This window comes from Culex pipiens, chromosome 2 (assembly GCF_016801865.2).
Source record: "Culex pipiens pallens isolate TS chromosome 2, TS_CPP_V2, whole genome shotgun sequence".
NCBI classification, from domain to species: domain Eukaryota; kingdom Metazoa; phylum Arthropoda; class Insecta; order Diptera; family Culicidae; genus Culex; species Culex pipiens.
Window position 1 is genome coordinate 147237888 of NC_068938.1, and position 26862 is coordinate 147264749.

Here is a 26862-nt window from a genome sequence, read left to right on the forward strand (position 1 = left end):
GTTTTCCGAAAAAAATACACCGAAAGAAAAAAAACACGACACTTTTATGACATTTTTTTTTTATTTTTAGGTTTGAAAGTCAAATTTGAAGGTGAGCCCACGATTTTTTTTTTCGTTCAAAATTTTTGTGAAAATTGCCTAGGATGTCACAAAAAGACTCACGAAAAATGCAGGATGGAGCAACTCACCTAAAAAATACAAAAATCATTTACTGAAACTGTTTTTTTTTTTTAGAAGTGCTCTAATAGTCAAAATTTTCAAAAACTGAATACGGGAATCAATTCTCCAGACAATTTTACATAAAAGTCTCCATATTTACCACCATCCCAAGTCCAATCCTTGTGAAGTTACAGCGGTTTTTAAAATAAAAATGTTAAAAAAATTGTTTTTTTATGGTTTTTGACACTTTCTATTTGACAGACTTAATTTTTCAGTCTAGAAAATATTTTTACCGGAAAGCTCTCCAATTTCCCATAAGATTATCTTTAACCACTTTTCGAAATATTTAACTCGTTTTTTGACGATTTAAGCTTATTTACTATCCAGGTTACTTCTAACCACTGAACTACACTGAAAAAAAAAGTTCAGTTTTCAGTTATGAGCAATGCAATTAGCTTATCCAGGTTTTTAAGCGAAAATGACGTTCGAAAGGTGAACGCCCGAAATGTCAAAATCACGCAGTGGTACCAACATTACGAAAAAAGTGTGCCATGGCATGACAGCCACATTTTTTTTTCTAATGTTGGTGCTACTGCGCGATTTTGACATTTCGGACGTTCACCATTCGAACGCCATCTTCGCTTAAAAACCTCGATATCTGTGAGCCCAAACTTCCAATTGAAATGCGGTCAAAGACAATCTTAATCTTAATTTGAGGTGATTTAATTCAGAATTTGTGATTTGAATTAAAAATAAATTACCCCAAAACGAGCAGTTTTAGTTTCACGTGTTTAGATAAAAAAAACTTACCGACACCACTTTGAAATATTTCACCCCCCACATCGGTGGACCCCTCGCGCATCCGCGATTAAAAACCTTAATATCTGTGAGCCCAAACTTCCAATTGAAATGCGGTCAAAGACAATCTTAATCTTAATTTGAGGTGATTTAATTCAGAATTTGTGATTTGAATTAAAAATAAATTACCCCAAAACGAGCAGTTTTAGTTTCACGTGTTTAGATAAAAAAAACTTACCGACATCACTTTGAAATATTTCACCCATCACATCGGTGGACCCCTCGCGCATCCGCGGTTTGCAAAAATGTAAATGTCAAATTTCGCAAACGTCAAACGCAAGTGTTTTGATAGCAGCGCGGCGCGGTGTGCATCAAAATAACAAAACAACGCGATTTTGGTGCGGCATTTTTCTGTCCAACTTAAAAAGTTGATTTTCGCCGGGAAAATAGTGAATTAGGTTATAACTTGGTAGATCAATTAGGTAAGACTGTTCCGGATGATCGATTTGTTCTGATTTTGTTGAAGAAAATTGTTGATTTTGCAGACGCTCGCCGCCCGCGCTTAAACAATGGTCACCATCGGTGAAGCTTACGCGCCGGTCGACGGCATCGTCTACTCGGCCGAGGACGTCAAGGTCAAGATCGGGGACAGCTTGATTGGCCCGTCCGGGGAACTGCATTTAACGGAAAGCTCTCTGATTTGGACGTGCGAGGAGCGCAACAGCAGCATTGCCATCCCGTGGCCACGCGTCGGCGTCCAGGCCGTGTCGTCCAACCCGGACAAGTGCATCTACCTGATGCTGGACATCAACCTGGTCTGGCCGGGCTTCTACGAGGGCCGACCCCAGAATAATGGGAACGGAGTGGGTCCGGGTGGCGATGGGGACCAACAGAACGGTGGTGGCGAGGAGGAGGACGACGCCGACGAGGGTCACGAGTCGGACGGGTCGGAGAACGAGATGACCGAGATGTGGCTGCTGCCGTCGGCGCCCGCCATCGTGGACCAGATCTACAGCGCGATGCGCGAGTGCCAGGCCCTCAATCCGGACCCGGGCACGGTCAGCGAGGACGAAGACTATATGGAGGCGGAGGAGGAGGACCTGCAGGAGGTGGACGAGATGAGGAATTTGCAGCTGGATGGTAAGATGTTGTACTTTTGGCAGAAGATATGAGTTGTATTTTAAACAATTTTCAAATTTCAGACGAGGACAAGTTTGCCGATGCCGAGGAGTGAAGCTGCTTGAAATTCGCACATCCCTTCCCCCCACAGAGAATCTGCACTGCAAGCAAAACCCCGGTTCCTTTTTGCGCGAGAACAATTTTCTCACCCGCCAACAACCATCTCTATTTGTATTGTGTGTCTTGGGCAATTTAGGTTTTAAACAGAAACATTATTCCATGTTAGAGCGCCCTGCGAGAAAATAATGTCGTCGCGCGTATCCAAACCTTGATGAATTTACCTTAAGCAAAAGAGAAAGCAAATAAAACGTTTAAAATAAAGCTCTGAAGCGAACTTTGGGTTGTGTTTCTTTCAGTAAAAGGAAAATGGTACAGACTTAAATGTTGAGAATCAATTTATTAGGAAAAGCCTAGCAAATTATTTCCGCTGTAAAAAAAACAATCACTCTTACTAGCTAAATCGATGTTGTAAAGTGGAGTATAACGTATTCTATGGCAACTAAACGATTTTAAAACCAAAATCCCTCCCCCTCTTTTACCGCACCTGCTCCAGCGCCTTCAGCTCCATCACCTTCAATTCCCGGTAGGCCTTCTCGAGCATTCGCTTCTTCCAGCTAACGTACGGTTCAATTTTATCCGCCGCCAATCCGTGCTTCAACCCGTTGCCCGCAGTCCGTTTCTCCGCCACAACTTCCTCCCCCGCGTCAACCTCCATCGCCTTCCCATTTTGCTTCGACTTGGCACTCAGCTCGGACGCCGCCGCACTCGCCAAGAACTTCTCCCAGTTCTTCTCCAGCAGCGTCCACTGGGCCGGCTTCAAGTGACTGTACCCAACCAGCTTCGTCTTGGGCGGCTTCACCTTCTGCCGCTTGCACGCCTGAAACACGGCCATCGTGGCGTACTGCGGGTGGGTGAAATCAATCTCGACCGCGCTGCCACCACCGGCGAACCGTTTGTAAGCCTCCAGCAGTGTGGTGGCCTCGCGCTGCACCTGACTCAGACCCAGCGCGATGCAAATTTCCGCGATGCCGACGATCTTGTTGATGTCCAGCAGCTTCTCGAGCGTTCGTTTCGCGTTTGCGTACGCGGTCTTCCGGAGGCCGGACAGCTTGAGCGCGGTTTCCGTGTCGAACGGGAGACCGAGCAGGGCGGACGCCAAGTCGATGCAGATTGTGGCCTTGGCGTAGTCGCCCAGGTTGGTAGCGCCGCCGGAGGATTTGAGCTCGAGCAGGCGCTGAAGTTCGGTGGATTTGCTGTAAGTGAATCAATTTGGTAGGTGAGTGCACTGAGTTCTCTTGACGATCCGGATGATTCAACTTACGGAACCAGCTGTTCGTTCTCGGCCAACCCCAACTTTCGGATCATCTGCATCAAGAGTTTCTGCTCTGCTGTGGCCATGTTTGGTGAATTTTGTAAATTAAATTTTGTTTCACATAAACCACTGTTTTGATTGCGAGTTTAGCTGATTCCTCAAAAATGTAATTTCCTTTTGCTGCAAATTTCGCGCGCGTTTCAAAACTGTCAGACAGGAATCCCCTTTTTCACCACAGCGAAATGTTTCACTTTGGTGAAAGTGCTGCACACTGCACACTAAAACAAAATTACACACACAATTTGGAAAGGGTAAATACACGGCGTGGCTGGAGCAAAATATTGTAAACCGAGATTCCCCATTAGGGTGTAATAACAAAATCGATTTTCCAGCACTGTAATTTTTCAGTTCATTTCGGGGTCCTAAACAACTCCTCAAAGTTTGGGAACGATTGGTTCAGTCCTCACATTGCGCAAAGCAATTCAATTTTCCATATAAATTTGTATGGAAAAAATCTTTTTTTTTGGATTTTGATATTTCAAAAACCCACGTTTCACGCTATAGGCTGGTATGCAGATCGGAAGGAACGCAAAACTCCATACAAAAACACGCCTAAGAAACGGTCAAGGAAAGGTTCACGAAAAGATTTTTCTTAAGCGGTACGCACACGGGGATGCTACGGCTGTCATCTGCATACAATGTCACTGAAGCCTAAAAAGTACCAAAGTTTTGGTGTCTAGTGTCAAAAATATGGGGAGTAACATGACGAAAAGGGCGCAAAATCGAAAGGACGAAAATCATTTTTTTCATTATTTTAGTTTTGTTAGTTGAAATGAAATTAAATGTGTACCATTATTCGGGGCAAATCGGGACACATGGGGTGAATTGGGAAGTGATTTTAGCAATGTGTTTGTACAATATTTGGATATTTTTTATTGGTTTCAGTTAGAATATACACAAAACAACAACATTAGTTTCTAAATTTGAACTTTTATGTCTAAAAACAGCTGTTCATAGAAGGATTTCAGATTAAAATTAAAATTATGATGATCTGTAAGTTCATTGGCCAAATTAGAATTTGCGGAAGACATTTTCAGAGGATTTTAAAAAGACACCTGCTGGGAAGCTTTGCCTGATATCTGATGCTAGACATATATTGTTGTTGGCGGCATTTTTGGTTTATTTTAATGAAAAGAATCATTCTGAGCTGCTACAGGATTTTTTTCCAAAAAAAAAAATGATATTTATTATATTTTGATTTGTGACCCTCTGAAATGTTAATCCCGAAACAGCGCCACCAAACATTTGGTGGCGGCTTCAGCAAGCTACGTCAGTATCACGGGCCTGGGTACGCAGCTGAAAAGTAACAGAAACGGAAAGATTGCGTTTGACATTTCTTCGCGCGATGCTTGTTTGCAATATGTTTTGATGAAAAAATCGAAGAATTATAATTTTCCTTTTTGAATGCGACTGATAATTAGAAACGTTTCAATAATTTTGTATTGGATATTGATCCTTGCACAGTAACTTGGATTTTGCCCGCACTTTTGACAGCAAAATTTGAAAAATCTAGGCAACCACTCTTTGTTTATTTTCATTTCCAGTCGCAGTTTCCACCAAACTGGACTTCCGCACTTCAAAACTGCGAGTGACAGCTGAAAAACAAGCGATAAACCTTTGCTCGCTTTGATAATTTTTGAGGAAATTTAAAATTTTCCAAGCCAGTTTGACAAGTCGCAATAGTGCGATCGATAGCAATAATTTAGTGCGAAGTCCAGGTTAGTGGGAATTGCGCAATATACTAATATTTAAAATTCCCGCCGAATCTCAAAATGCAGAATATTTAAATTAAAAGACAGATGTAGTTTTTTGGTCGAAATGGAGTAAAAAAAAGAGTTGTCTTTATAGATGTCGACCATCGTGTCACCAACTATTTATTACTAGTACCAACCAGTACTCTGGATTACGAGTCCCCTTCGCTGTCCGATTGTTCCACACTCGCGGGACCAAAATGAAGTAAATCAGAGTGAAATTAAACTTGACAATAATCATACAAATATCTATGTTCTTACTGAAAATACATCTATAATCTGAAATTTTGAAATCCAACCAAACAACAAATTCAAAAATATGAAAAAACAAACATTTCAGAAATTTCAAATAACATTTTTTTTTTAATAATAAAGAAAATTTCAACAAAAATCTGAAATTTGGAAATTCAAAATTAAAAATATGCAGAATTGAATAATAATTTTAATATTTAAGTTTTTATAAATTCAAATACTCAAAAATGTTAAAATTCTAAACGAATGTATTGCACACTTTGCACCAAATTCTCCCCCTGTGCAAATCATAACTGCACACAAAATATTTGCACACTGAAAATCATACCCCTTCTCCCCCCGCTCGCCTACAGTGGTGCGTGTCTCGACTGAGCTTTGTTGCTTTCGACCACTTTAGAACAGTTTCAAACTAGGGTGTGTGTCTTAGATTGTTTTTTTCTGCTGTAGTTTGAGGTGTGCACTTTGTTGGAGAGCTTTTCACAACTTGCACGATTGTCTAAAAATCTCTGAAATCCGCAATATAAGTCGAAATTCCAAAAGTTTTAAAAATCGGAAATATAGAAATTCGTAAATACAAATTTACGAAAACCTCGAAATTATAACATTCAAAAACTCTATTTTTTCCAAAATTAAAAAAAATCTAGAATGAAAAATTAAGAATTTAGAAATTTAAAAAAAAATAGAATTTAAGAATCAAAATTTAAAAAATCAAAAGATCCGGCTCCGTGGCTTAATGGTTACGGCTTCTGCCTCACAAGCAGAAGGTTCAGGGATCAAATCCCGGTCGGTACCATTGAAATTTAGAATCAGGAATTTGAACTTTGAATATGAACAAAAACGAAAATGAATCAGGTGGGATTCGAACTCACACCTTAGGATTAGTGGTCTGGGACGCTAAGCAGTCGGCCATCAGAAGGTTTACACTCTAGTAGTGAATTGATCCGTAGTGTTGAAACATGCTATCTTCTCATATTAAATACGCGCTGATCCCTGATTTGCCTGAGGGGATTGGAAGTCTAAATATAGATCGAGTTTCCTTCAGGTGCTTGCTTCTATGTTTAGGCGGGGCCGAACAATGCCCAGCGACCTCGGAATTGGACCGCAAGGAGCTCTGTCATTCTGAAACGGGTCGTTGGAAGCAGCGCGAGGGCTGTCACCACCTAATACCCGGGACTGAGATAAGTTGTATCAGCATTCGGCATATACAAAGTCTGATACAAACTATACTTTCCCATAATATCGCTACCGGTTAGCGGGTATTGGATTGGACCACACACACACACACAAAATTTTAAAAATCAAAAGATTACAAATTTACAAACATAAATACTCAAATTAAAAAAAACTTGAAAATTCGTCGCTAACAATTCAAAAAGCGACATAAACATAGGCTTTGCGTGAGACATAGCGCTTATTGAAATGCTAGCGACGAATTAAAAATTCAACAATTTAAGAATTTATGAATTTAAGAATTTAAGAATTTAGGAATTTAAGAATTTTAGACTTTAAGAATTTAGTAATTTAAGAATTTAAGAATTTAAGAATTTAAGAGTTTAAGAATTTAAGAATTTAAGAATTTAAGAATTTAAGAATTTAAGAATTTAAGAATTTAAGAATTTAAGAATTTAAGAATTTAAGAATTTAAGAATTTAAGAATTTAAGAATTTAAGAATTTATGAATTTAAGAATTTAAGAATTTAAGAATTTAATAATTTAAGAATTTAAGAATTTAAGAAAAACTTTTAAACATTTGTATCAGCCTTATTTTATAATTTCCTAATTTCCAAATTTCCTTATTTCAAAATTTCCTAATTTCTTAATTTCCTAATTTCCTAATTACCAATTTCTTAAATTCCTAATTACCAAATTTCCTAACTCCCTAATTTTCTAATTTTCAGATTTCATAATTTCTTTATTTCATTATTTCAGTATTACATAATTTCCTAATTGCTAAATTTCTTGATTTCCTAATTTCCAAATTTCCTTATTTCCTAACATCCTAATTTCCATTTTGCATTTTGTGCAACCAATAATCAACCCGCGCGAACACAAGTGGTGCTAAATTAAAAATTTACTGCAAACAAGCGTTGGTTGTTTTTGCGAAATAACATTTTAATGCCACCGTGTGCTGGCCAGAGTGGCCTCGTTCTCCAGGTCCTGAAGCGACCAGCGAGCGCGGACTATCCGGGTTAGTTGACGATGTGGGCTGGTGGTCAAATACGGATACTGTTTTGGAACCATTTATCGCGACCGACAAGCCGTGGCCGGGCCGGGAACCACTCTTTTCGGTGTCTGGCTGTAGGAATCGGGACCGCGCGAGTTTGCGGGGTCAATCGTGAAGCGATAGCGCACACTCACACACAAAAACTAGGCGGAGTAATTCAGCTAGTAGGGTGAACACGGGGGTTTTTGGGTGGTGACATCTGGTGGCAATTTTTTATTGATGACTTGCATGCAAGTTTGATTAAGTTGAACACTGCCATCTGGTGGTTAGATTACTAGAAATTTCTTCAAAAATAGCGAAAAGTAACTCTCGCGGTTCGATCGAACGAGTTTATGCAGTGTTACAGCGTCAGATTCCCACCCACCTCAAAACCAAAGCTCAGCAATCTGATGGTCAGCTGCTATGTCCAGTGCAGTGCCGAGGGCAGTTGCGGTTCATATTAAAAGCAAAGGCCCGCGCTTTTTTCAAATGTTAGGCTCCATTTCTTGACCGCGTTCCCCTTCCGATCTGCATACCGTACTTATATCAAAACCGGACTCATACTCGAGTATGGTGCTAACTTGCTCCTGAAAAAAGATACAGCGTCCTCAAAACTGTTCTAAAACGTGATTTCCGAGCATAAAACACGTTTTAGACCAGTTTTGAGGACGCTGTATCTTTTGACAGGAGCAAGATAGCACAATACTTTCTTCGGGAAAGTTTTAGAGAATTTTCTCAATTTTAACGCTATTGTGTTGGTTTGAAAAATTTAGTGGAAAATAAAAATGATAAACATCTAAATGTAAAACAGAAGGTTTTTCCCGAGGTTAGATTAGATTAGAAAAAGCTTCGAGATTTTCTCGATCGTCAGTCGTAATTTGTCGATGTAGACCGAGAAATTACAAAAATAAATCAGCATGGGCCAGTTGAAGGCAACAGAATTTATTATTGAACAAAAAAAAATTGTTTATGAAAAAAATGTGTAGGTGGTTATGTTACACATGACCAGTATGACAAAGAACTTATCAAGATGCTTGTTGAAATTGTGGCAAATTTTTGATTTGTTGCCGTTCGGGTGCTTGAACGTGCCATTTCAATGTGTTCGAAGAAAGATTTTAGCGGACACAAGATCTCCGTTCCAAATTTCCCCATGATTACATCATAATTAGACAAGACAACTCTTTTGAGATAAATTTGATTTGACTTCTTCGGTCATATGTATCGACTACTTCAATGAACTTTCGGATAGATTAACAACGCAAGGCCGCTTGTTTAATTCCTACGAAATTTACTGTTTCTCGTGAAATACAATTGTGCTAACAAAAAATATATAATAGGTAGCGGGTACATATCTCAATCGAGTAAGTGTGACAAAGGATTTGATCAAAAAAGGAAATAAATCATGCATTAAGTAAGTGTTGTTGGATTGCAAAACGAAAAATAGAGGCGATTTCACAAGAAAAATAATAATAAAAAATATATAAGTGTGAATTAAACTGGAAAAGATAACCTTTCACTTGCAAGTAATGTATATTTCCTACTTTAAAAATTGATCCATTCTTTAGTATATATTCTGCGCAGACCGTTCTTAATAATTTTTCCTCTTGCTGCTCTCTTCCATCTTTTTTTTTTCTCTTCCTCTCTTTAGTGTGCACCTCCCGTTTCGCGAGCACTGCTTCCGTTTCCGTTTTTAACTTGATCCGCAATTTTCCCACATTATTTACACATTACTAGAAACGCGCGCGCGCCAACTTCTTCTTTTTTCCTTATTTCTCGCGATGCCAAACTGGACAATTTGGTGCCAATTGTAATTTTCCCTTTCCTTGACGAGCTGAAAGCTGCACAACTGTATAAATATCGGTACAGCCTCTGAAGCAGTACTAGTAAACCGGTCTATGTTTTAGGATATTTTGTTGTTTTTATTCATTTTTCTTGTGTGTTCAACAACGTAAGATAGCATACAAATTGTCTCAAAGGTGCGAATTTCCCCATCATCGAATCCGATCAACTGAGTAAAATTTAGGAAGATACTTGCTCTGTTTTTTTGCTTTTTTTTTACTTTTCAATAATTGGTTTTGGAATTTAACGTTGCTCTATATCGGTAAAGGTAAAAACTAAGAAATATGTATGTGAAAAGAGTTCGGTTATCTCTGCTTCCTTTTCACAATGTTTGTTTTCTTGTTTCTGTATATTATTAGTGTTAAATTTTAATATTCTTACTATACGCACGATCGCATCGCTCGCTCCTCTCCCCTCGATTTTTAGTATGCTTACTGTTTTTGTTTTAAACTGGTCTCCTAATTGTATGTATGTAATTGTTACCTATTTCAAAAAAAGAGTTTATTTTCCCTTAAAAACTGCCAACTGGTTAATGTATCGTGTCAGTAGATTTGCGTACGTGATTTTCTTTTTGCCTTTCAATAGTGTCTGTGTAAAGAATGGTTGAATCTGCGAGAGGAAAGAGTTTTCCGCGGGCTAACGCGACGCACTGCTCAACGTGTCTGTCTGTGTGTTGTTGTTTTCTTTCTTTCTGTTTGTAATCTTGCACATCTGGCACCGGTGACGGCGCTTAGCCCTCCCGTTTGATATTCGTGGGGGTCTCTGCGAGGCCCTTCACTTTCAGTCTATCGGCGGTTTTCAAGAACGTGGGCAGCTGCTCCTGGGATACGTTCACCTCGCCGGCGTACATAAACTCCAGGATCGCCTGCAGGTGGCTGTACGAGACGTCCTTCAGGATGATGATCGGGTGCTTCGAGGGGTTTTCCTGGTTTGGGGAAATCGAAAGGCGAGCAAAAAATACAAAAGTGAATAACTTATAACTCTATCAAATAACACACTATTTTTGCAGCACGTTCCCATACTTTTAAACTCTCTTCAACTCTCTCTTTTGCAGAAGTTCTGCAAGGAGATAAGCGACAAAAGTTTTGTCTGTGTAGTGCGTTCCAGTACTTTTTCTGCAACATTGTACACAGTTGAGTGGATTTACTCAAATTGGGCATTAAAGTTTTTTAATTATTTCAAAAATAAAAAAATGTTGGCAAAAAAGTAAATGAAAGAAGTTAACATCTAGAACATTATTGTTTTATGCAACTAAACATTTTATTTAAAAAAATCAAGTAGGGGCAGGGGGGGCAGAATGGACCATGGGGGCAGAATGGGCCACCCTTGGTTTTGGGCTTTAGAATGGATTTAGACCAACTGTAAGGCAAGGGTCTTATAAAGGACGTCAAATAACATCACCACACCGAAAACGATGTTTGAATTCATTGTATTTTTCGAATTATGAGCAAAAATGTAAATTTATTGAAAAACCACGCAAATGTTGTTTATTTCGAGGTTTTTAAATAAGCTTTCTGAAAAGTTGGATTGTTTGAAAAAGTTTGCTCAATGCTTATAACGTTACTAGATGATACTACCAAGGTATACAAACAACAACGGAACCTTAAAATCATTTAGAGGCTTGGTGGTGGAAGTGTTAAATTAAAATCCACTTGGGGGCAGAATGGACCACCCTTTTCCTGCCTTATAAAAACAATCAAAAGTTAAAAAATTGAGCTAAATGGATTATTTCACTCCTGGTAGCTTCACAAATCACGTTTAATGCAACAAAAGTTGATTTTTTAGTTGTTTCGACGCTTAGTTGTAAAAATAGTGTTGTTGTTCAACACTTGTATTAGAAGAAATGGCTTGTTTTCTAAGGTGGCCCATTCTGCCCCGCAGGGTGGTCCGTTCTGCCCCGCACCCTGGAAAGTTAGTCGAAAAAACTTTTTTTTTTTAAAGTGGCTCAAAAATAGTTTTAAGCTAAAAAAATTCATCAACCAAGTATACAACATTGAAGGGAACATTCCAAAGCATAAGCCTACTTCACTGGATTCATAAATTTTTATGTTTTTCTATGATTTTTGGTGCATTTCCCTTAGGCGGTCCATTCTGCCCCCCCTGCCCCTATGTACCATTTATTAAGTGACAGGAAATCAATTATGCTTAGGTAGAAATTATATATTAGAAACAACTCAAAACTTTTACATTAGGCAGATACGATTAACAAATATGATTAAAAAAAAAGCCAAACAAAAGTTTGATATAAGAGGGACCATAAATACATGTTTTAATAGCAGAATGTTTGAAACATTAAATAAATTTTGACTGGATGTCACATTGAAGAACAACGGTGACGCAACGAAATGACAAATTAAAAAAAAAAAATGAATCACAAACTCAATAAACTTTAACCACATAAGTTTAGAAATCTGGAAATTAAGAAATTTATAATTAAAAAAAAATTTAAAAAAACTAATAATTTCAAATTGAGAAACTTAAGGGGTTACATACATGTAAATCGGCAAGAATGTCAGAGGCTTGGTCAGAGGTTGGTTTGAGCACAAACTTAAACTTTTTAAAATCTGTTTTAAGGACATTAAAATATACATTTTCAACTATTAACAAAATAAATTTGAAGACATTTGGTTGCATCATTGCCGAGATATAGCTATTTGAAGTTAGCAGTTTCAAAAAACGGGTGCCACGATATCTCAACCCTGCCTTGACCAAATCGGCTCAAAATTTTGGTGAAGACTCGTTAAACAGGTATCGTGTGCATGACGAAGGCGATTTTCAAAAAGTGTATTTTTAAAAAAAGATAAAAATATTTTATTGTTTTTTCATCTAAAAAATCGAAAGTTTTTTTTTTATTTTTGTATTTTTTTTAATGCAAAATTTCAAAATCGGGCTTCGTCATGCACACGGGATATGTCTTGCGAGTCTTCACCCCAAATTTCAGCCAATTTGGTCTGTCCCATCTCGAGATATCGTGGCACCCGTAAATTCACTCGGTGTTCAGAGAAAAACGCTCACAAAATTTGACAGCTCGCTTTGCGCATGGCGACATTTTCAGCTTAAATCGTCTGTAACTTACTTTAATCATAAAGTATCTTCATGAAACTTTCAGGAGTGATTGAAAATCATATTTTGAGTGGATTTAATAAATTTTCTGTAATATGAAATTTTGTGATTTCTACATGTATGTAACCCCTTAAAAAAAATCAGATATATGAGAAAATTAAAACGACAAATATTTATAAGCTTAAAAAATTAAAGTTATTACAAAGTAAATATTTCAAAATGTTTAAAATTTAAAAGTTCATAAACTTAAAAAATTTAAAATTCAGAGTAAAAAATCAAAAGTTTGAATATTTAAGGGCTCAGGACACCAAAAACTCAAAAGCTACAATTAAAAATAAAATAAAAATCAGGAAATTATAATTTTAAAACCAAGTAAAAATTCGAATATAAAAAAAATAGAAACAACAAAATTTCCAATCTCTAAATCCTCTAAATTTGAGTTTCTAACCTAATACATGATTCCAACAATATGTTTATATTTCTTTATTTAAGAATTTAAGAACTTAAGAACTTAAGAATTTAAGAATTTAAGAATTTAAGAATTTAAGAATTTAAGAATTTAAGAATTTAAGAATTTAAGAATTTAAGAATTTAAGAATTTAAGAATTTAAGAATTTAAGAATTTAAGAATTTAAGAATTTGAGAATTTAAGAATTTAAAAATTTAAGAATTTAAGAATTTAAGATTTTAAGATTTTAAGATTTTAAGAATTCAAGAATAGAATTTAAGAATTTAAGAATTCAAGAATTTATGAATTTAAGAATTTAAGAATTTAAGAATTTAAGAATTTAAGAATTTAAGAATTTAAGAATTTAAGAATTTAAGAATTTAAGAATTTAAGAATTTAAGAATTTAAGAATTTAAGAATTTAATAGTTTGAGAATTTCAGATTTTAAATTTCTGAAAATTTAAGAATTCGACAAAATTACATCAAATTTTTTGGTTCATATAAGAATACAAATTGGTAGCACCATTAAAGGTACAATTTATTAATTGCCAATTAAATTTACCTATTATTTTAACACACATATTTATTCTATTCCAAAACAATTGAAGATCAAAAATTATTCCTCGACCAAATAATTATTTGAAGTTATTAAACTCAAATGAAATGTGTCTTTTAAAAGTTTTTATGAAACAATTTTTTTGTCTGGCTATTAGCCATGCTGGCTTAAGTTATCAACTTTTCATCAGGTTAAAATATAAACACTTAAAAAAATCGCTATATCATTTACATTAATGAACTAAGCTTGAAACCGGTAACATAAAAAAACTACCCCAAAATCCATCAATTCAAAATATACAACCGTCCCTTCAAAAAGACTACTTCAATTTAGTAATAATTAAACATAAAATTTATTACAATTAATAATAAAATGCTTGATTTCACCCAACTTGCAAAATTCTATGTAAGCGTGTACTCAACATCCATCACACCAACTTGCAGTTAAGGAGCTATTGCACTACGGCAAACAAACGAACAAACTTTTTGACAGTTTGCCTGGATTTGTTTGTACAAACGTCAGCCTGCATACATTTTGCTAGTTTGGCAAACTGTCAAATACGAAAAAGTGTGAGTTTGTTTGTTTGCGGTAGTGCAATAGCTCCTTTACTTTTCAACACGAAAGAAAAGAGAGAGCTTGCAGAAAAGTACGAAACGGTTTTGCTGGAACTTTAGCCTCTCTCATTGCAGAAGTTCTGCCTGGGAGAAAAAATACTTTTGTTGCAGAAAAGTACGGGAACGCTCTGCTGCCGATTTCATGCAGAATTCCAGAATTCTGCAGTACGGTAATAGACCTAATATTCCTGACTTCGAGAGTTTTTAGTTCTCATTCTACAAAGTAGAGGGCATTGACATTAGAATAAGCGAAGCAGCTGTACTGACTTGTTTAGAATCGTGTCATTCGAGTCAACCAGCGTTTATGACTGAAAGGCTCGTTAAAAAGATAACTAACTAACTAATCTGCAGAATACAGATATAATCTGGTCACATTTTGTTTTGTGGGGATTCAATTCGTTTAACCGGACCCATTAAACGTAACAATTTGCAGTTCCATGTTTCGAGTTTCCAATCAATGTCTTTTGCACTAAATGTTAAGCCCCATTTTTCTCAAACATCAGCAAACTTCGATCCTTTATCACATCCTCACAGACATTTGCTTTGTTGAATTTGATTCTGAGTCGATATGTATACGTGAAGGTATATCTAGAAGGTATATTTAAGAAGTTCATTTTTCGAGTGATTTTATAGCCTTGCCTCAGTAAGGTGAGGAAGGCAAAAATCAACCCAAAACTCACCTCCAGCAGTGACTTGAAGTACGGGCTGCACGCCGACAGGACCATCTTGTGTGCTTTGCACGTTTGTCCTTCGCAGGCCAGTGTAACCTAAAACGAAAGCAGCCACCGTCATTAGCCAATCCTCAAACAAACAAACAAATAAACGGCCACTCACATCGGTGAAGCTCTTCTCGTTGCGTAGATGCCGGAACGAGGTCACCATGTTGGTCTGGAAGTCATTCCACTTGAGGAAGTACTGCTGCTGGTCGGCCATTGTCGTGCTGGATTGCTGCTGCTGCTTCTGGATCCGTAAGGGGACGCGTCAAACGATGCTGCGGTCAGCGGGGCGGCTTAAGGCAGTAGGAAAGATCGGTGACCGGTTTCCGAGCTGACGGGAAAACCAGGAAAGAAAACCAAGGGAAAACCAAAAAATAAAAGAAAACCTGCAATTAAAAGAAGACAAATGGGTTTCTAGTTTGGTGCGAGAGAGAGAAGGGTTTTGGGGCATCCGATGTCGCAGACGGAATTGAGAGCCCATTTTGCGCTCCCCACACCATTCTCGCCGTTTAGGCAACCTGAATACGAAAGTTGTTTGCAGCAGAACTATCATCGATACGCGAAGCACAAAATAGCCAAAGAAAATGACCCCAAAATGGAGAACTTAATTATGACTAGGCTTAGTGATTTTTCACGCTCAAAAATTTTAAATTTCACGGGGACCTTAATTTCAAAACATCAAATTTCACGGAAATTTCGCGGAACGTGGAATATATTAAAATAACTATGAAAATCTTATGTTAAACTTACAGAAACTACTTTTTATGCTTTATTATATATTATTTTTCAATAAACTTAAAAAAATCTTAACAAAACTTTTACTAATTTCAAAATAAAATTCCACTTGGTTTATGGATGGGCTCTTTATATATATTTTGAAAACAAAATGTAGGGCATGCGTATTGTCATTTATTGAGCCCCTTTTTTAATGTACGACTAATATAGTTTAACAGTTTTTGCTGATTTGCTACTATTTAATTTGGTACATTTAATTGAATTTTATATCAAAGCCAAATTTACCAATGTATTTTCATGATACTTTTCAAAAACAAAATTAAAAATCAATAGGCGAAAAAAAATTAATCTGTAACGAAATCTTTAAAAATACACTTGAAATCAAAAACAAAAAAATAAAACTTCCACGGGAACCATCCACACAAGTAATCAAATATCAGTAAAATCAAACAGAACGCTGAAAAAAATCGGAAATGTTCTAGAAAGGTGACTTTGGAGATAAAAAAAAACTATCTATTTAATCTTGATTAAACCAAATTTAAATGTTTAAATTTATTTTTAAGTTATACCTTTTGAATTTCAAATTATATTATAGTTAAATTGTTATTACGGCGAATGAAAATATTTCAAAAAAAAATGTGCAATATTAAAAAAATATCGCGATATACTTGTTCAGTCAATTTGAACAACTTTTGGTCAAAAAAGAGACAAAATTTACCAAAAAAAATCCCGAGAATATTTTTTTTTCTTTGACTGATTTTTGTTAACATCATTTAAGTATTCGCAGCATTCACTTCTCAGTAAATGTTGTATCAATTTCATGTTAATGAATGTTATGCTCACAATAATTCTTGAAATGATTCATATCACGCTTTTCAATTGAAAACTAATGAAATTTAGTCTTTATGAATGCAATATTTATTATGTTGTTAATTCAAAGAATTGATTTGAGAAAATTGATAAATTTCACGGGATTTCACGGAAATCTTCAAATTTCACGAATTTCACGCTGTCCGCGAAATCGTGAAAATTCACTAACCCTAATTATGACCCAAGCGCCACCGAGCGGACCCTCACCACTTTTTGCGGCGGTCTCTGCAGTACCTAATCGCCAAGAAAGCCCCCGGAGATGGGCCCACCAAACTGAAGAAGACACCGCAAATCTAATTTTCCAATGAAGGAGCCGACACATTCACCGAAGAGAAGACGAGAGCCGCAAACTCTTTCGCTTGCTGTTTTGTTGGTTGCATTCGTCAGCTTCTATCCGCTCTCTCGTGATGTTATTCCCAAAACCGCTCGCAGTTTACCTTTTTCCTTCGCGCGATATGAGTATTTCGCTCAGCAATCATCCGTTCTTGAACGACGACGAGTCAATGCAATATCACTCTCTGATGAACGGGGTTCGTCGTGGTCTTCTTCAATGCGCCTTCACCACCGAAACTCCCACTCTGTGTGTTTCTTCTGCTGGCTGGCGATGCAGACTTGGCAAATAAAGTCAGCGCAAGAGATAGAGCGGGAGAAGAGTTGGTTCTCACTCTCTTTTGCTTTTTTTTTCTTTTGTTTATGATGGGAGCAGAAGCGAAATGGTCTCTGTTGAGGTATTGTGTAATGTTTTTTTTTTTCGCTGATGCCTTCTACGACGACGGCGATCCATCGCAGAATAGGGGGCCGGGTTGCCAGTTTGAGTCACAGATAGCTTTGTTTAGTTGTCGTGGATTCAGCTCTTCAGAATGTGTCAGGTTTGTTATCATTTAATTATCGACTTGACAAATTTGTTGTCTTCTTTTGTATATCCACAAATTTTCAAAAACCTACTGAACTTCTCACGGTTTGGTCGTACCATACCATAGTATTCAGCATAGCGCACCAGGTGCTGTATCAAGAAGACGCTTCCATTTTTCTCGGTCTTGTGTTGTTACTCTCCAATTTCCCAGGTTACAGATTTTCCGGATATCACTATTCACTTGAACTCCCCACCGTGAGTGCCGTTTCCCTGCTCTCCTGCCTGTTCCGCCAGCTGGTTCGGCGCCGTTAACAAAGCAGTCTGACAGGCTGGCTCTCGTCCATTCGTGCGACATGGCCGCCCCCTCTGAGCCTCCCGATCTTCGCCTAGGTAGCGATGGTCGGTTCTTCAAAAAACGCGTGCAGTTAGTGGTTCATGCGTCTTCGCCACACTCCGTCAGATACCTGCATGCCACCGTAGATCGTTCGTAGCACCTTCCGTTCGAAAACTCCAAGGTCACGTTCGTCCTCCAGCCGCATCGTCCAGGTCTAATCAGTGTTCTGTACATCGTCAACTTCGTGCGGCGTTGCACTCGATCCGATGTGAGGGTCTTCCGTAATCCGAAGTAGGCACGATTCCCAGCAAAAATACGAATCCGGATCTCTTTGATGGTGTCTGGGGTGTCGACATCCTGGTGACTTCCTTCGAACCCCTTCCTCTCATGTACTTCGTCTTCGTTGTATTCATGCCAAGTCCGGCACGTCTCGTTTCGATGCTCGTCGTTCGAATAATGCCCTCAAGGGCGATGTTAAACAGAGCACAGGATAAGCCATCACCTTGCCGCAGCCCTCGGCGTGATCCAAAGGGTTCCGCTAATTCCCCAGAAACACGCACGTGACACGTCACACCATCCAAGGTAGCCTTGATCAGCCGAGTCAGTTTATCCGGGAACCCGTTCACGTGCATAATCTGCCATAGATGCTCGCGGTCGACTGTATCATAGGCCGTCTTGAAATCGAAGGGGGGGGGGGGGGGGGCACGTTGTACTCACGAAATTTCTCGAGGATTTGTCGGAGACAATATATTTGGTCCGTGTGAAGTGAAGCCCGCTTGGTAGGACCCCACGAACCTCCTTGCCTGGGGTGACAGCTGACGGCAGCGAAACTGGGAGAGGATTTTGTCGGCCGCGTTGATATGTGTAATGCCGCGCTAGTTGCCGCATCCTCGTTGTGTTGCGTCGGCTAGACATGACTAATTGCACTGAGATTCGTTCGAGTGTCAGAATTGGAATGGGGAAAAATTCTTGATGAGAGTGATAGGTTGCTTCGATTGCTGCTTGCAGGTTGCTAGTCCAGGGTGGTTCAAACACGTATCAACGACCTAACATCAAAAAAACTGAATTATGAACATCTTAAAAAATGAAGAACATCCGAACCGCTCTAAACCAGTTACGTCCGCTCCAAAAAAGCCTACTTTGTCGCATTAACTTGCAGCACTGCAACTTCACCAGCGGTAATAAAACGAAAACAAATACAACAACAGCCGAAAGCCATCCAAAAGCAGCAACAACAACAGCCAACACACCTCAACTCAACGCGTATGATGAAATCCAACCAATATCGCCAAGGTCTAGCGACTTTCCATAAACTGCTGTGTTGCACTCCCCTGTACTTGGACTTCTTTATCAAAGTTTCTAAACCTAACAGGTGAAGACTACCAACAAAAATATCGCAGCAAACCGGCAGCATCCGGAAGTTTGTGTGTTCTATCCCTTCTGGAGGACTTTCATGCGACCATCACAGCAAGCGCGGAGAAACGGGAACATTCTCCATTTTCCTTCTGCTATGATGGCCTTTCGGTGGATCTATCTTCCCTCTCGCTCGCTCCAACGCATCGAGCGACTCCGGATGACGATGACTGTCAAACACTTGACGACCGCAGAAGCTTCCTCCTCCAACTTTGCAGAACCCGTGTCCGCAATTCCTCCTCCTCCACCTCCACGTCATGGCCAACCTGGTTCCTCTACCGAACACAAACCCAACCAGCCAAGGCCTGCTGCTCGACGACCTCCATCGAAGCAATCCGCGAACGAAAAAGGTAAACAACGGAATGGCCACCAACCCGCCGGAACCCAGCTCCTACCTCTAGCGGACGTGGTGGCGGACGTCTCGGCGGGAATTTTGCACCGTTTTTCCGTGGGTTTAACGGGTCACACTGGAATTCTTTCCTCTCGGCAAGCGAAAAAAAGCGAAACGCGCGACGAGACGAGACACACTTTCAGACGGACGACGGAACGATGTGTGTGCAATTGCTCTCGCTCTCCCCTCTGCTTTGCCACAATGAAAACGCGCGATGTGGTGAGAGAGAGAGAGCGGAATAATTTCTCTTCGTCGAGGTTTTGTTGTTTGGCATTTGAGCCATTTGAGGGAGAATGCGAGAGGAGAGTTCAAAAAATTCGCTCACAAAAAATGTTGAACCTAAAATTTAGTAATTTTTGAAAAGGGTCAAAATATTGATATTCATATTTAAAAATACAAAATTAGTTTTAGAATTTTTAAGCATTATAAAGGTAAATAATTTCAAAAAATACAAAAAAAAATATTTCCATTTTTCAAGTCTGGTTCTCGTACAATGGTACAATGGTTCAGATAAAATTCATGCAAATTTAAAATTTCTTTATTTTTACATGAAGTCATGCAAGCGGCGCTAGACGTAAACGCGTTGCACTTTGAGATTTTTGAGATTATGATGTTGAGAATCAGGAGAGCCAAGTCAAGAGAGAGAGTGAGAGAGAGATAGTGCGAGAAATATGCAAACGCTTCTCACGCAAATTTGTCGATGAAGTGGGGGTAGGAAACCAGCGGTGCACGCTAATTTGATGTTATTCATTTAGAGCATTCGAAAACAATTGGGTACTAAAGCCCTATGTCAATTTTTATGTACAACGGTAAAAAACACGATTAATACCATTTCTGGAGCAACATTTGAAAGGGGCGGTACGACATTGCTCTTACGGCCTTTCGTCCCATTTAAACGCGTGTAATGAAAGGCCGTAAGAGCAATGTCGTACCGCCCCTTTCAAATGTTGCTCTGGATTTCTGATCACTTTTTTTCATTTTAATGCAAAAAAAATATTGACAAGACAACATTTTTTCGATGGATCAACTATGGTCCCCTTGGAACGAGCTGTCAAGTAGGAGCTTTTCTGTCAAGAAGGACCGCGAGGATAATTTTTCAAAATTGATTTAAAAATCAATTTTAAACTCTTTGTGGTTGTACAAAGGGTCATTGTACTCAGAAAAATAAGCTTTATCGCTGTAAACAATAATATCAGCAATCTAAGCTTCATAGAGATATCCACGCGCGTATTAGTGTATTAGTTTGGAGTTTAGTTACACGCAGACATAGGCAAATCGAGTAGAATGATTCGTCTGTCAAAATCAGCTGTGTCCTTTGTTATACCACGAGCACGTGGAAAACAGCTGGTTTTTACAGGCGATTTGTCTACTCGATTTCCCTTTGTCTGCGTGAAAATAGTGTAAACAAAATCAGCTGCTTGGAATTCAGCCAATCACAATCGATCAAAACCAAAACAATACTTTAAATACAAATCTTGACTTTTTTTTGATAAGGTCCTATAAACAAATGTAAACAGTGAGTGTATCCCTTTCACACCTTATGTCAAAGTCCATCGGAGTAAGCGGGATACACTCAATGTTTACATTTGTTTATAGGACCTTATCAAAAAAAACTCAAGAAATGCTAACACAGAACATGGTGTGCGTGAGAGAATCCGTGGAGATCTCTATTTTAGGACCCAATTGGGTACTAAAGCCCTTTGTCAATTTTTATGTACAACGGTAAAAAACACGTTTAAAAACCATTTCTGATTACATTTTTTCATTTTAATGACAAAAAAAATATTGACAAGACAACTTTTTTTCGATGGATCAACTATGGTCCCCTTGGAACGAGCTGTCAAGTAGGAACTTTTCTGTCAAGAAGGACCGCTAGGTTAATTTTTCCAAATTGTTTTAAAAATCAATTTTAAACTCTTTGTGGTCGTACAAAGGGTCATTGTACTCAGAAAAATTAGATTTATCGCTGTAAACAATAATATCAGCAATCTAAGCTTCATTTTAGGACCCAATTTAGGGGAAATTCTCGTATGTTTGGCAGGGTTAGCACTCACACCTAATTCCATCCAATTGGCTGATTTTTGCTATTTAAACCAGCCGGGCTCTAAGCTGACAGTTTTCGTGAGCTGCGCGTATTCACCGACAGATGGCTAGTGGGCCTCGTCGGAGTCCGCCCATGAAATACGCAATTCAAACAATCCCAAAACTATGTTTATTTAAACTATTCGCCTTTTTCAAAAGTTTGGCTAGATAACATCGAAGGCCGCCATCTTAGGCCCACTGGGCCCACAAAAAGGGGTACGCTCAGTGTGTATGGGAGCTGTCAACATGCTCCCGGGCTGGTCACATCAGCCCTGAAATATTTCAATCGCATGTCACCGATGAAGTTTGACAAACGCGCCAACATCAACAACAAACACAAATTGTCAAACGATTAGAAAGTTGTTAAATTTCCAGCTTAGAATTTAATTTTGTAGTTTTATTAAAAAGTGAAATGACCACCACAAAGATTAACCAGAAGGAGTACCTGAAGCGCTACCTCTCCAACGACAAGGACAAAAAGAAAAAGAAGAAGAAAAAGGACAAACATGTGGCTGGAAAAGCCAAGTAAGTTCCGCAATCTTAAAATCCTTGACCGCGGTGTCGTGATCGGGGAATTTAAAACTTTGTTATACCTTTCCAGCGTCAAAATCATCGACGCCGACGATCCAGGCGGCTTCGGCCTCGAGCAGCCCATCCAGGACGAGTCCGAGCTGTATGGGTTGGGCGACGAGGCGCCGCAGATTGTCGGTGTAATCGACGATCGGCCGGCGGAGCTGAAGGCCAAGGAAGACTTTGGCAGCAGCAAGTGGAAGAAGCTGGCGGCGGATCCCGGCGAGGACAGGTGGGGCGTTCCCTCGGGGTCGTCGAAGACGGGTAGTGGGAGAAGGGACTCGGACGCGAGTCCTCCGAGGAGGGGGAAGAGTCCGGTTCAGAGGAGGAGGAAGGATTCGGACGAGAGCCCTCCGCGAAGGAAGGAGAGGGCGGAACGAAGTCCGGTGAGTGCTCCGAGGAGGAAGGACAAGGAACGTGACAAACGGGACGCTCGCAAGGAGAGAAGAAAGTACAGCTCGGATGAAAGTCCTCCGAGAAGGAAGAGCAAGAGTCCTGTGAGGAAGTCGAAATCGGATCGAAGTCCGGCGAGGAAGCGGTATTCGGATTCCGATCCAAGTCCACCAAGAAAGCGCGATAAGCACCGGGATGAGCCGTCCAAAAGTTCGCGGAGGGGGCACGACTCGGACCAGAGTCCTCCGAGAAAGTCTCGAAGCAATCGCCGACGGGATTCCGACGCAAGTCCGCCGAGAAGACGCCAGGAGATCAAGCACGAACGTCGCGATTCAGACGAGAGTCCACCACGGCGAGGTCGCGAGATCCCGCAGGTTCGAATCAAACAGGAACCTCCGGATTCGGACGAAAGTCCGCCAAGGAAACCAAATCGTCGCCGCGACTCGGATCAATCTCCTCCCCGTCGGATTAAGCGGGAACGTGCGGACAGTCCGGAGGCGGGACCGTCCGGCCGGAAGATGACCCTAACGTTGGATGGAAAACGGGCCGGGTTGCAGAACGCGCGCGATTTGAAGGTTGAGAATGAAAAGTCTCGTCGCCGGGAGGACGAGCTGTTTGAGCAGATGTCTGAGGAGGTTTCTGGGAGGTACGCCAAAACGGTGGTTCGGGAGAAGCGCCGGAAGCGCGAGGACGTCGAGGAGGAGCTGCGGCAGGAGTTTGAGAAGCGCAAGCGGGACGAGAAGAAGAAGGAAAAGTACACGAGGTGGGGAAAGGGTGTGAAGCAGGTCGAGGATTACAAGGCCCAGCTGGAGGAGGCCGCCCACGAGATGGCGAAGCCGTTGGCGCGTTACGCTGACGATCAGGATCTGGACGAGCACCTGAAGCAGCAGGAACGAATCGGGGATCCGATGCTGGATTACATCCGGAGCAAGAAGAAGGAAAAGGACCGCGCTGAAGGACGACCTCAGAAGCCGCAGTTCAAGGGATCGTTTCCGGACAACCGGTTCGGCATTCGGCCCGGGTATCGCTGGGACGGCGTGGACCGCTCGAACGGGTTCGAGAAGAAGTGGTTCGAAATGACGAGCAAGAAGAAGGCCGTTGAGGAGGAGGCGTACAAGTACAGCGTTGAAGATATGTAAGACTAGATAAATTTAATTCTTTTTTTTATCAAACAAACTCTTTACTCTTTCAATCCAGAGATAACATCACAGTTCTTGAGGTTCTTCTTTTTGGTTTTCTTGCAAATCTTGTCCTCGCCATCACCTTCAACCGGCTTCTTCGGCTTACGCCGCAGGTTCTCGCTGTCCTGTCCTTCCTCTCGCGAGGACCAGTTCGGCATCGATGGCTTCTCGTCGATGTTGACCACTCCGCCACCTGTTGGAAGCTGAAACAACACAGTTATTGCAAAGGAACAACCCCACAAAAAGCAACCTTCTCACCGTCAAATATCCCTGGAAGGTATTCTTCCCGGTTCCCTTCAACCGCGTCGAACTAACCCGTTCCTGGCGCAGCAGCTCCTCGTCCGCGGCAAGCAGCGTCGAAATATCCGCCGTGGAGAAGCTCTCAACCAAATCTACCAGGTGGCGTCGCCACTTCCGGTACGTCTGAGCAACCGCCGGTCCATCCTTCCCCTTCCACTGGAAGGCGGCCATCGTGAGGTCAACCCGCTTGAGCATCATCTGCTGACGCAGCGAGTACTCCGCCAGCAGTTCAGCCTGCGTTCGCTCAAGCCTAACCCACTGGCCGGCGGTCAGGTTCACTTCCGGTCGGAACAGCAGACCACCGACAAGCGGTTCGTCATTCAGTCGCTGGTTAATCTCATTGAAGATGTTATCCGCACGAAGGTTCTCCACACTCAACCCCAAAGCTCCACAAATGTTCAACAGGTCACCCTCCGTACACGGCTCAAGCACCGACACCTGAAACCGCCTCTCCTCTTGATCCCGCTGCCTCCTCACCATCGCCAACGCCGCGCACTCGCCAACCAAATACTCAACCAACATGCGCGCGTCCCCCGCCTCTCGAAAGCGCTCCGTCAGCGGGACGTCCATCAACGCACCGTACGGACAGCCCAGCTCCTTCAGAAACGACGACAGTTCCCACCGAAAGCAAACCTCGTCGTCCACGCTGGAAACGGACTCGTCGTCCAACTCTCCGTACCGGCGAATTTCCTCGGTGAGCCATTGGATTAGCGCGCGATAGCCGGGTTGTGAAATACCACCGCCGAGGGTGGCTTCGTCGAGCGGTGAGTCACCACCTGGTTGATAGCTGCACAATTACTTTGTAACGAATCAAGAACTTTCAAACCAATTCAAACATCTTACCCCAATTTGAGAAGAAGGTTCACGGTGTCCATTGTACTGAACTCAACAAAACTAAACTAAAGTTTTAGAACACCACCATTCGGCTGATAAGAGAGTATACACAGCGATCGAACTCGTCGGGTTGTGTTCAAGCTGGTTGTCGTCGATTACTGATGCAACAATAATTACTGAGCGCGCGCTCTGTTCTGTTGTGGTATTTGATAAAATCAACATTTGAGACTGGCTGATGACGGCACATGCCTTTCGAGCGAGCGATTAAACTCGATACAGGCCGGGGAAAATCAAACAACTTAGCATGTTGGTAGCAAAGTGTAATCCAGTAATTGATTTGAGCTAAGATTCGTTCTGTACTCTTCGGCAAAGTTTTCGAGTTTACTCGAAAAATGATATTGCGAAACAAATAAGACTAGTTTCGTTAGTACAAATTGATTTTAAAGTATTTGTTCCTAGATCAATTCGTTCTGAGCAGGTTCTGTTAGGTTTCTTTCATTATTTTAAATTATTAGACGTTTTAAAGACATGATATGGCTATACTGCCCATAATTGAAAATTCGGCTATTATGCCAAATCAAGTATTCCGAGAAAAACGCGTTTTAGTGTTTGTCACAAAATCTCCGTCAAGGCAATTTTCCATAAGAGTGGCATATTAGCCGTTTGGTTTTCCGCATCGGCAGCCAAGTCTAAGCACTATTTCAGTAAAATTCAAGTTCCAGAAGATGCGTTGGAACGTCCTCTACCACCTGGTGCTAATATCTCGTTTTTGCCAAAAGTGGATATTAGCCGTTTTTTCAATGGTGGGCAGTATATCTATAATTACAAACACACATGATTTTTTGATAATTTTTGATTAAGCTCTTAATTAGAAAAAAGTAAGAGTAAACTTTAAAAAAAAAAACATAAAAATGCTTTTGAAAAACCATTTTGAAAACAGAGAAAAATTTGCCTTAATATTCGAAAAATCCGGCTTTTTTTTGCAGTGAATACAGTCCAGACTCGCTTATCCAATACCCATTGAAAAATTTCACTTTGAATAGTCGAATTAAAAAACTTTTTTTTGTCTTATTTTTGATTGTAGAGCATAAAGCAGGTATTAGACTATGACAAACAAACAAACTCGCACTTGGTCGTGTTTGACAGTTTGCCAAAATCGTAAACTTGTTTTCGGCAAACTCGCAAACAAAGCAAAGCGTGCGTTTCTGCAAACAAGTGCGAGTTTGTTTGTTTGTCATAGTCTAATACCTCCTTAAGTATGACTCCTGAACTATGCACTGAAAACCCAACCATGGTAGTTGCTACCATATTGTAGGGTTAAATTGAGAACACGCACCGACGTATTTTTGCTGAAAACATTCCGTGCTTGAATTGACTGATTAACGCAGTCAGTTTTACTATGGCGAGAGCGGTATGGTAATTTTAACCCTCCAATATGGAGAGAAAGATAATGATTTCGTAATTGCTACCATGCAATTTTGTGGAAGCATGGTACATTTTACCATATTTGCGTTTACTTTTACGAAAAGGCTACAGTTAATTTAATAAGCAGCATTTTTAGCAAATGTTCTTAAAATTACCATGGTCGGGCTTTCAGTGTGCATAAGACTGATACGGAGCTCAGAAGCAACGCAAAACTCAATATAAAAAAACGCCCTAGAAATGGTCAAGGAAAGGGTCACGAAAAGGTTTATCTTTAGCGGTACGCAGCTGAAAACGAACAGAAACGAAATGTGGCGTTTGGCGAATAGATGATTTCTATAAAAAGTTCTATAACCAATACTATTACAAAAATCAAAAAAGGTGCAAAAAAAGTTTGTACACCTTTCGAAAAATTAACATAAAAAAAGTTATTTGTTGACAAATCAACAAAAATCCAGTCTCCCAACTCCAAATATGCATCCTTGACTGAATAAAAAAAAAATTTGGTTTGAATATAAAGTTTACTAACTACTT

General features: G+C 40.1%; 5 protein-coding genes across 6 annotated transcripts; 2 read left to right on the forward strand and 3 right to left on the reverse strand.

Annotated features, from left to right (window-relative positions):
- Nucleotides 1-1282: 1282 nt before the first annotated feature.
- Nucleotides 1283-2470, forward strand: LOC120414890 (methylosome subunit pICln). Its single transcript, XM_039576213.2, has 3 exons — nucleotides 1283-1439; nucleotides 1503-2097; nucleotides 2160-2470. The coding sequence occupies exons 2-3, from the start codon at nucleotides 1527-1529 to the stop codon at nucleotides 2189-2191; spliced, it is 603 nt and encodes a 200-aa protein (XP_039432147.1). The 5' UTR covers nucleotides 1283-1439; nucleotides 1503-1526; the 3' UTR covers nucleotides 2192-2470.
- Nucleotides 2471-2512: 42 nt separating this feature from the next.
- On the reverse strand, nucleotides 2513-3643 carry LOC120414902 (origin recognition complex subunit 6). Its single transcript, XM_039576231.2, has 2 exons — nucleotides 3458-3643; nucleotides 2513-3389 (listed from the first exon to the last, which is right to left on the reverse strand). The coding sequence occupies exons 1-2, from the start codon at nucleotides 3532-3534 to the stop codon at nucleotides 2672-2674; spliced, it is 795 nt and encodes a 264-aa protein (XP_039432165.1). The 5' UTR covers nucleotides 3535-3643; the 3' UTR covers nucleotides 2513-2671.
- A 5338-nt stretch (nucleotides 3644-8981) lies between these two features.
- On the reverse strand, nucleotides 8982-19732 carry LOC120414900 (longitudinals lacking protein-like). Of its 2 annotated transcripts, none has more exons than XM_039576227.2 (4): nucleotides 19551-19732; nucleotides 15069-15281; nucleotides 14915-15001; nucleotides 8982-10478 (listed from the first exon to the last, which is right to left on the reverse strand). In XM_039576227.2, exons 2-4 carry the CDS (start codon nucleotides 15165-15167, stop codon nucleotides 10284-10286), a joined length of 381 nt encoding a protein of 126 aa, XP_039432161.1. In that variant the 5' UTR covers nucleotides 15168-15281; nucleotides 19551-19732; the 3' UTR covers nucleotides 8982-10283. The 2 variants fall into 2 exon arrangements, with proteins under 2 accessions (XP_039432161.1, XP_039432160.1); XM_039576226.2 differs by having other exon boundaries at nucleotides 15069-15336.
- Nucleotides 19733-21978: 2246 nt separating this feature from the next.
- On the forward strand, nucleotides 21979-23753 carry LOC120414916 (BUD13 homolog). Its single transcript, XM_039576248.2, has 2 exons — nucleotides 21979-22153; nucleotides 22230-23753. The coding sequence occupies exons 1-2, from the start codon at nucleotides 22041-22043 to the stop codon at nucleotides 23728-23730; spliced, it is 1614 nt and encodes a 537-aa protein (XP_039432182.1). The 5' UTR covers nucleotides 21979-22040; the 3' UTR covers nucleotides 23731-23753.
- LOC120414917 (protein FAM98B-like) lies at nucleotides 23750-25073 on the reverse strand. Its single transcript, XM_039576249.2, has 3 exons — nucleotides 24916-25073; nucleotides 24031-24859; nucleotides 23750-23975 (listed from the first exon to the last, which is right to left on the reverse strand). Exons 1-3 carry the CDS (start codon nucleotides 24945-24947, stop codon nucleotides 23772-23774), a joined length of 1065 nt encoding a protein of 354 aa, XP_039432183.1. The 5' UTR covers nucleotides 24948-25073; the 3' UTR covers nucleotides 23750-23771.
- Between the last annotated feature and the right edge of the window lie 1789 nt (nucleotides 25074-26862).

Excerpts from the sequence above, each read along its gene's own strand:
- LOC120414890 (XM_039576213.2), top strand. The coding sequence starts at position 1,527 with ATGGTCACCATCGGTGAAGCTTACGCGCCGGTCGACGGCATCGTCTAC. Across the intron at positions 2,098-2,159 it reads GAGGAATTTGCAGCTGGATG|ACGAGGACAAGTTTGCCGAT; the intron begins GTAAGATGTTGT and ends TTCAAATTTCAG.
- LOC120414902 (XM_039576231.2), bottom strand. The coding sequence starts at position 3,534 with ATGGCCACAGCAGAGCAGAAACTCTTGATGCAGATGATCCGAAAGTTG. Across the intron at positions 3,390-3,457 it reads GAGAACGAACAGCTGGTTCC|CAAATCCACCGAACTTCAGC; the intron begins GTAAGTTGAATC and ends ATTCACTTACAG.
- LOC120414900 (XM_039576227.2), bottom strand. The coding sequence starts at position 15,167 with ATGGCCGACCAGCAGCAGTACTTCCTCAAGTGGAATGACTTCCAGACC. Across the intron at positions 15,002-15,068 it reads ACGAGAAGAGCTTCACCGAT|GTTACACTGGCCTGCGAAGG; the intron begins GTGAGTGGCCGT and ends CTTTCGTTTTAG. Across the intron at positions 10,479-14,914 it reads ACTTCAAGTCACTGCTGGAG|GAAAACCCCTCGAAGCACCC; the intron begins GTGAGTTTTGGG and ends TCCCCAAACCAG.
- LOC120414916 (XM_039576248.2), top strand. The coding sequence starts at position 22,041 with ATGACCACCACAAAGATTAACCAGAAGGAGTACCTGAAGCGCTACCTC. Across the intron at positions 22,154-22,229 it reads CATGTGGCTGGAAAAGCCAA|CGTCAAAATCATCGACGCCG; the intron begins GTAAGTTCCGCA and ends ATACCTTTCCAG.
- LOC120414917 (XM_039576249.2), bottom strand. The coding sequence starts at position 24,947 with ATGGACACCGTGAACCTTCTTCTCAAATTGGG. Across the intron at positions 24,860-24,915 it reads AACCTTCTTCTCAAATTGGG|CTATCAACCAGGTGGTGACT; the intron begins GTAAGATGTTTG and ends GTAATTGTGCAG. Across the intron at positions 23,976-24,030 it reads CCTTCCAGGGATATTTGACG|CTTCCAACAGGTGGCGGAGT; the intron begins GTGAGAAGGTTG and ends GTGTTGTTTCAG.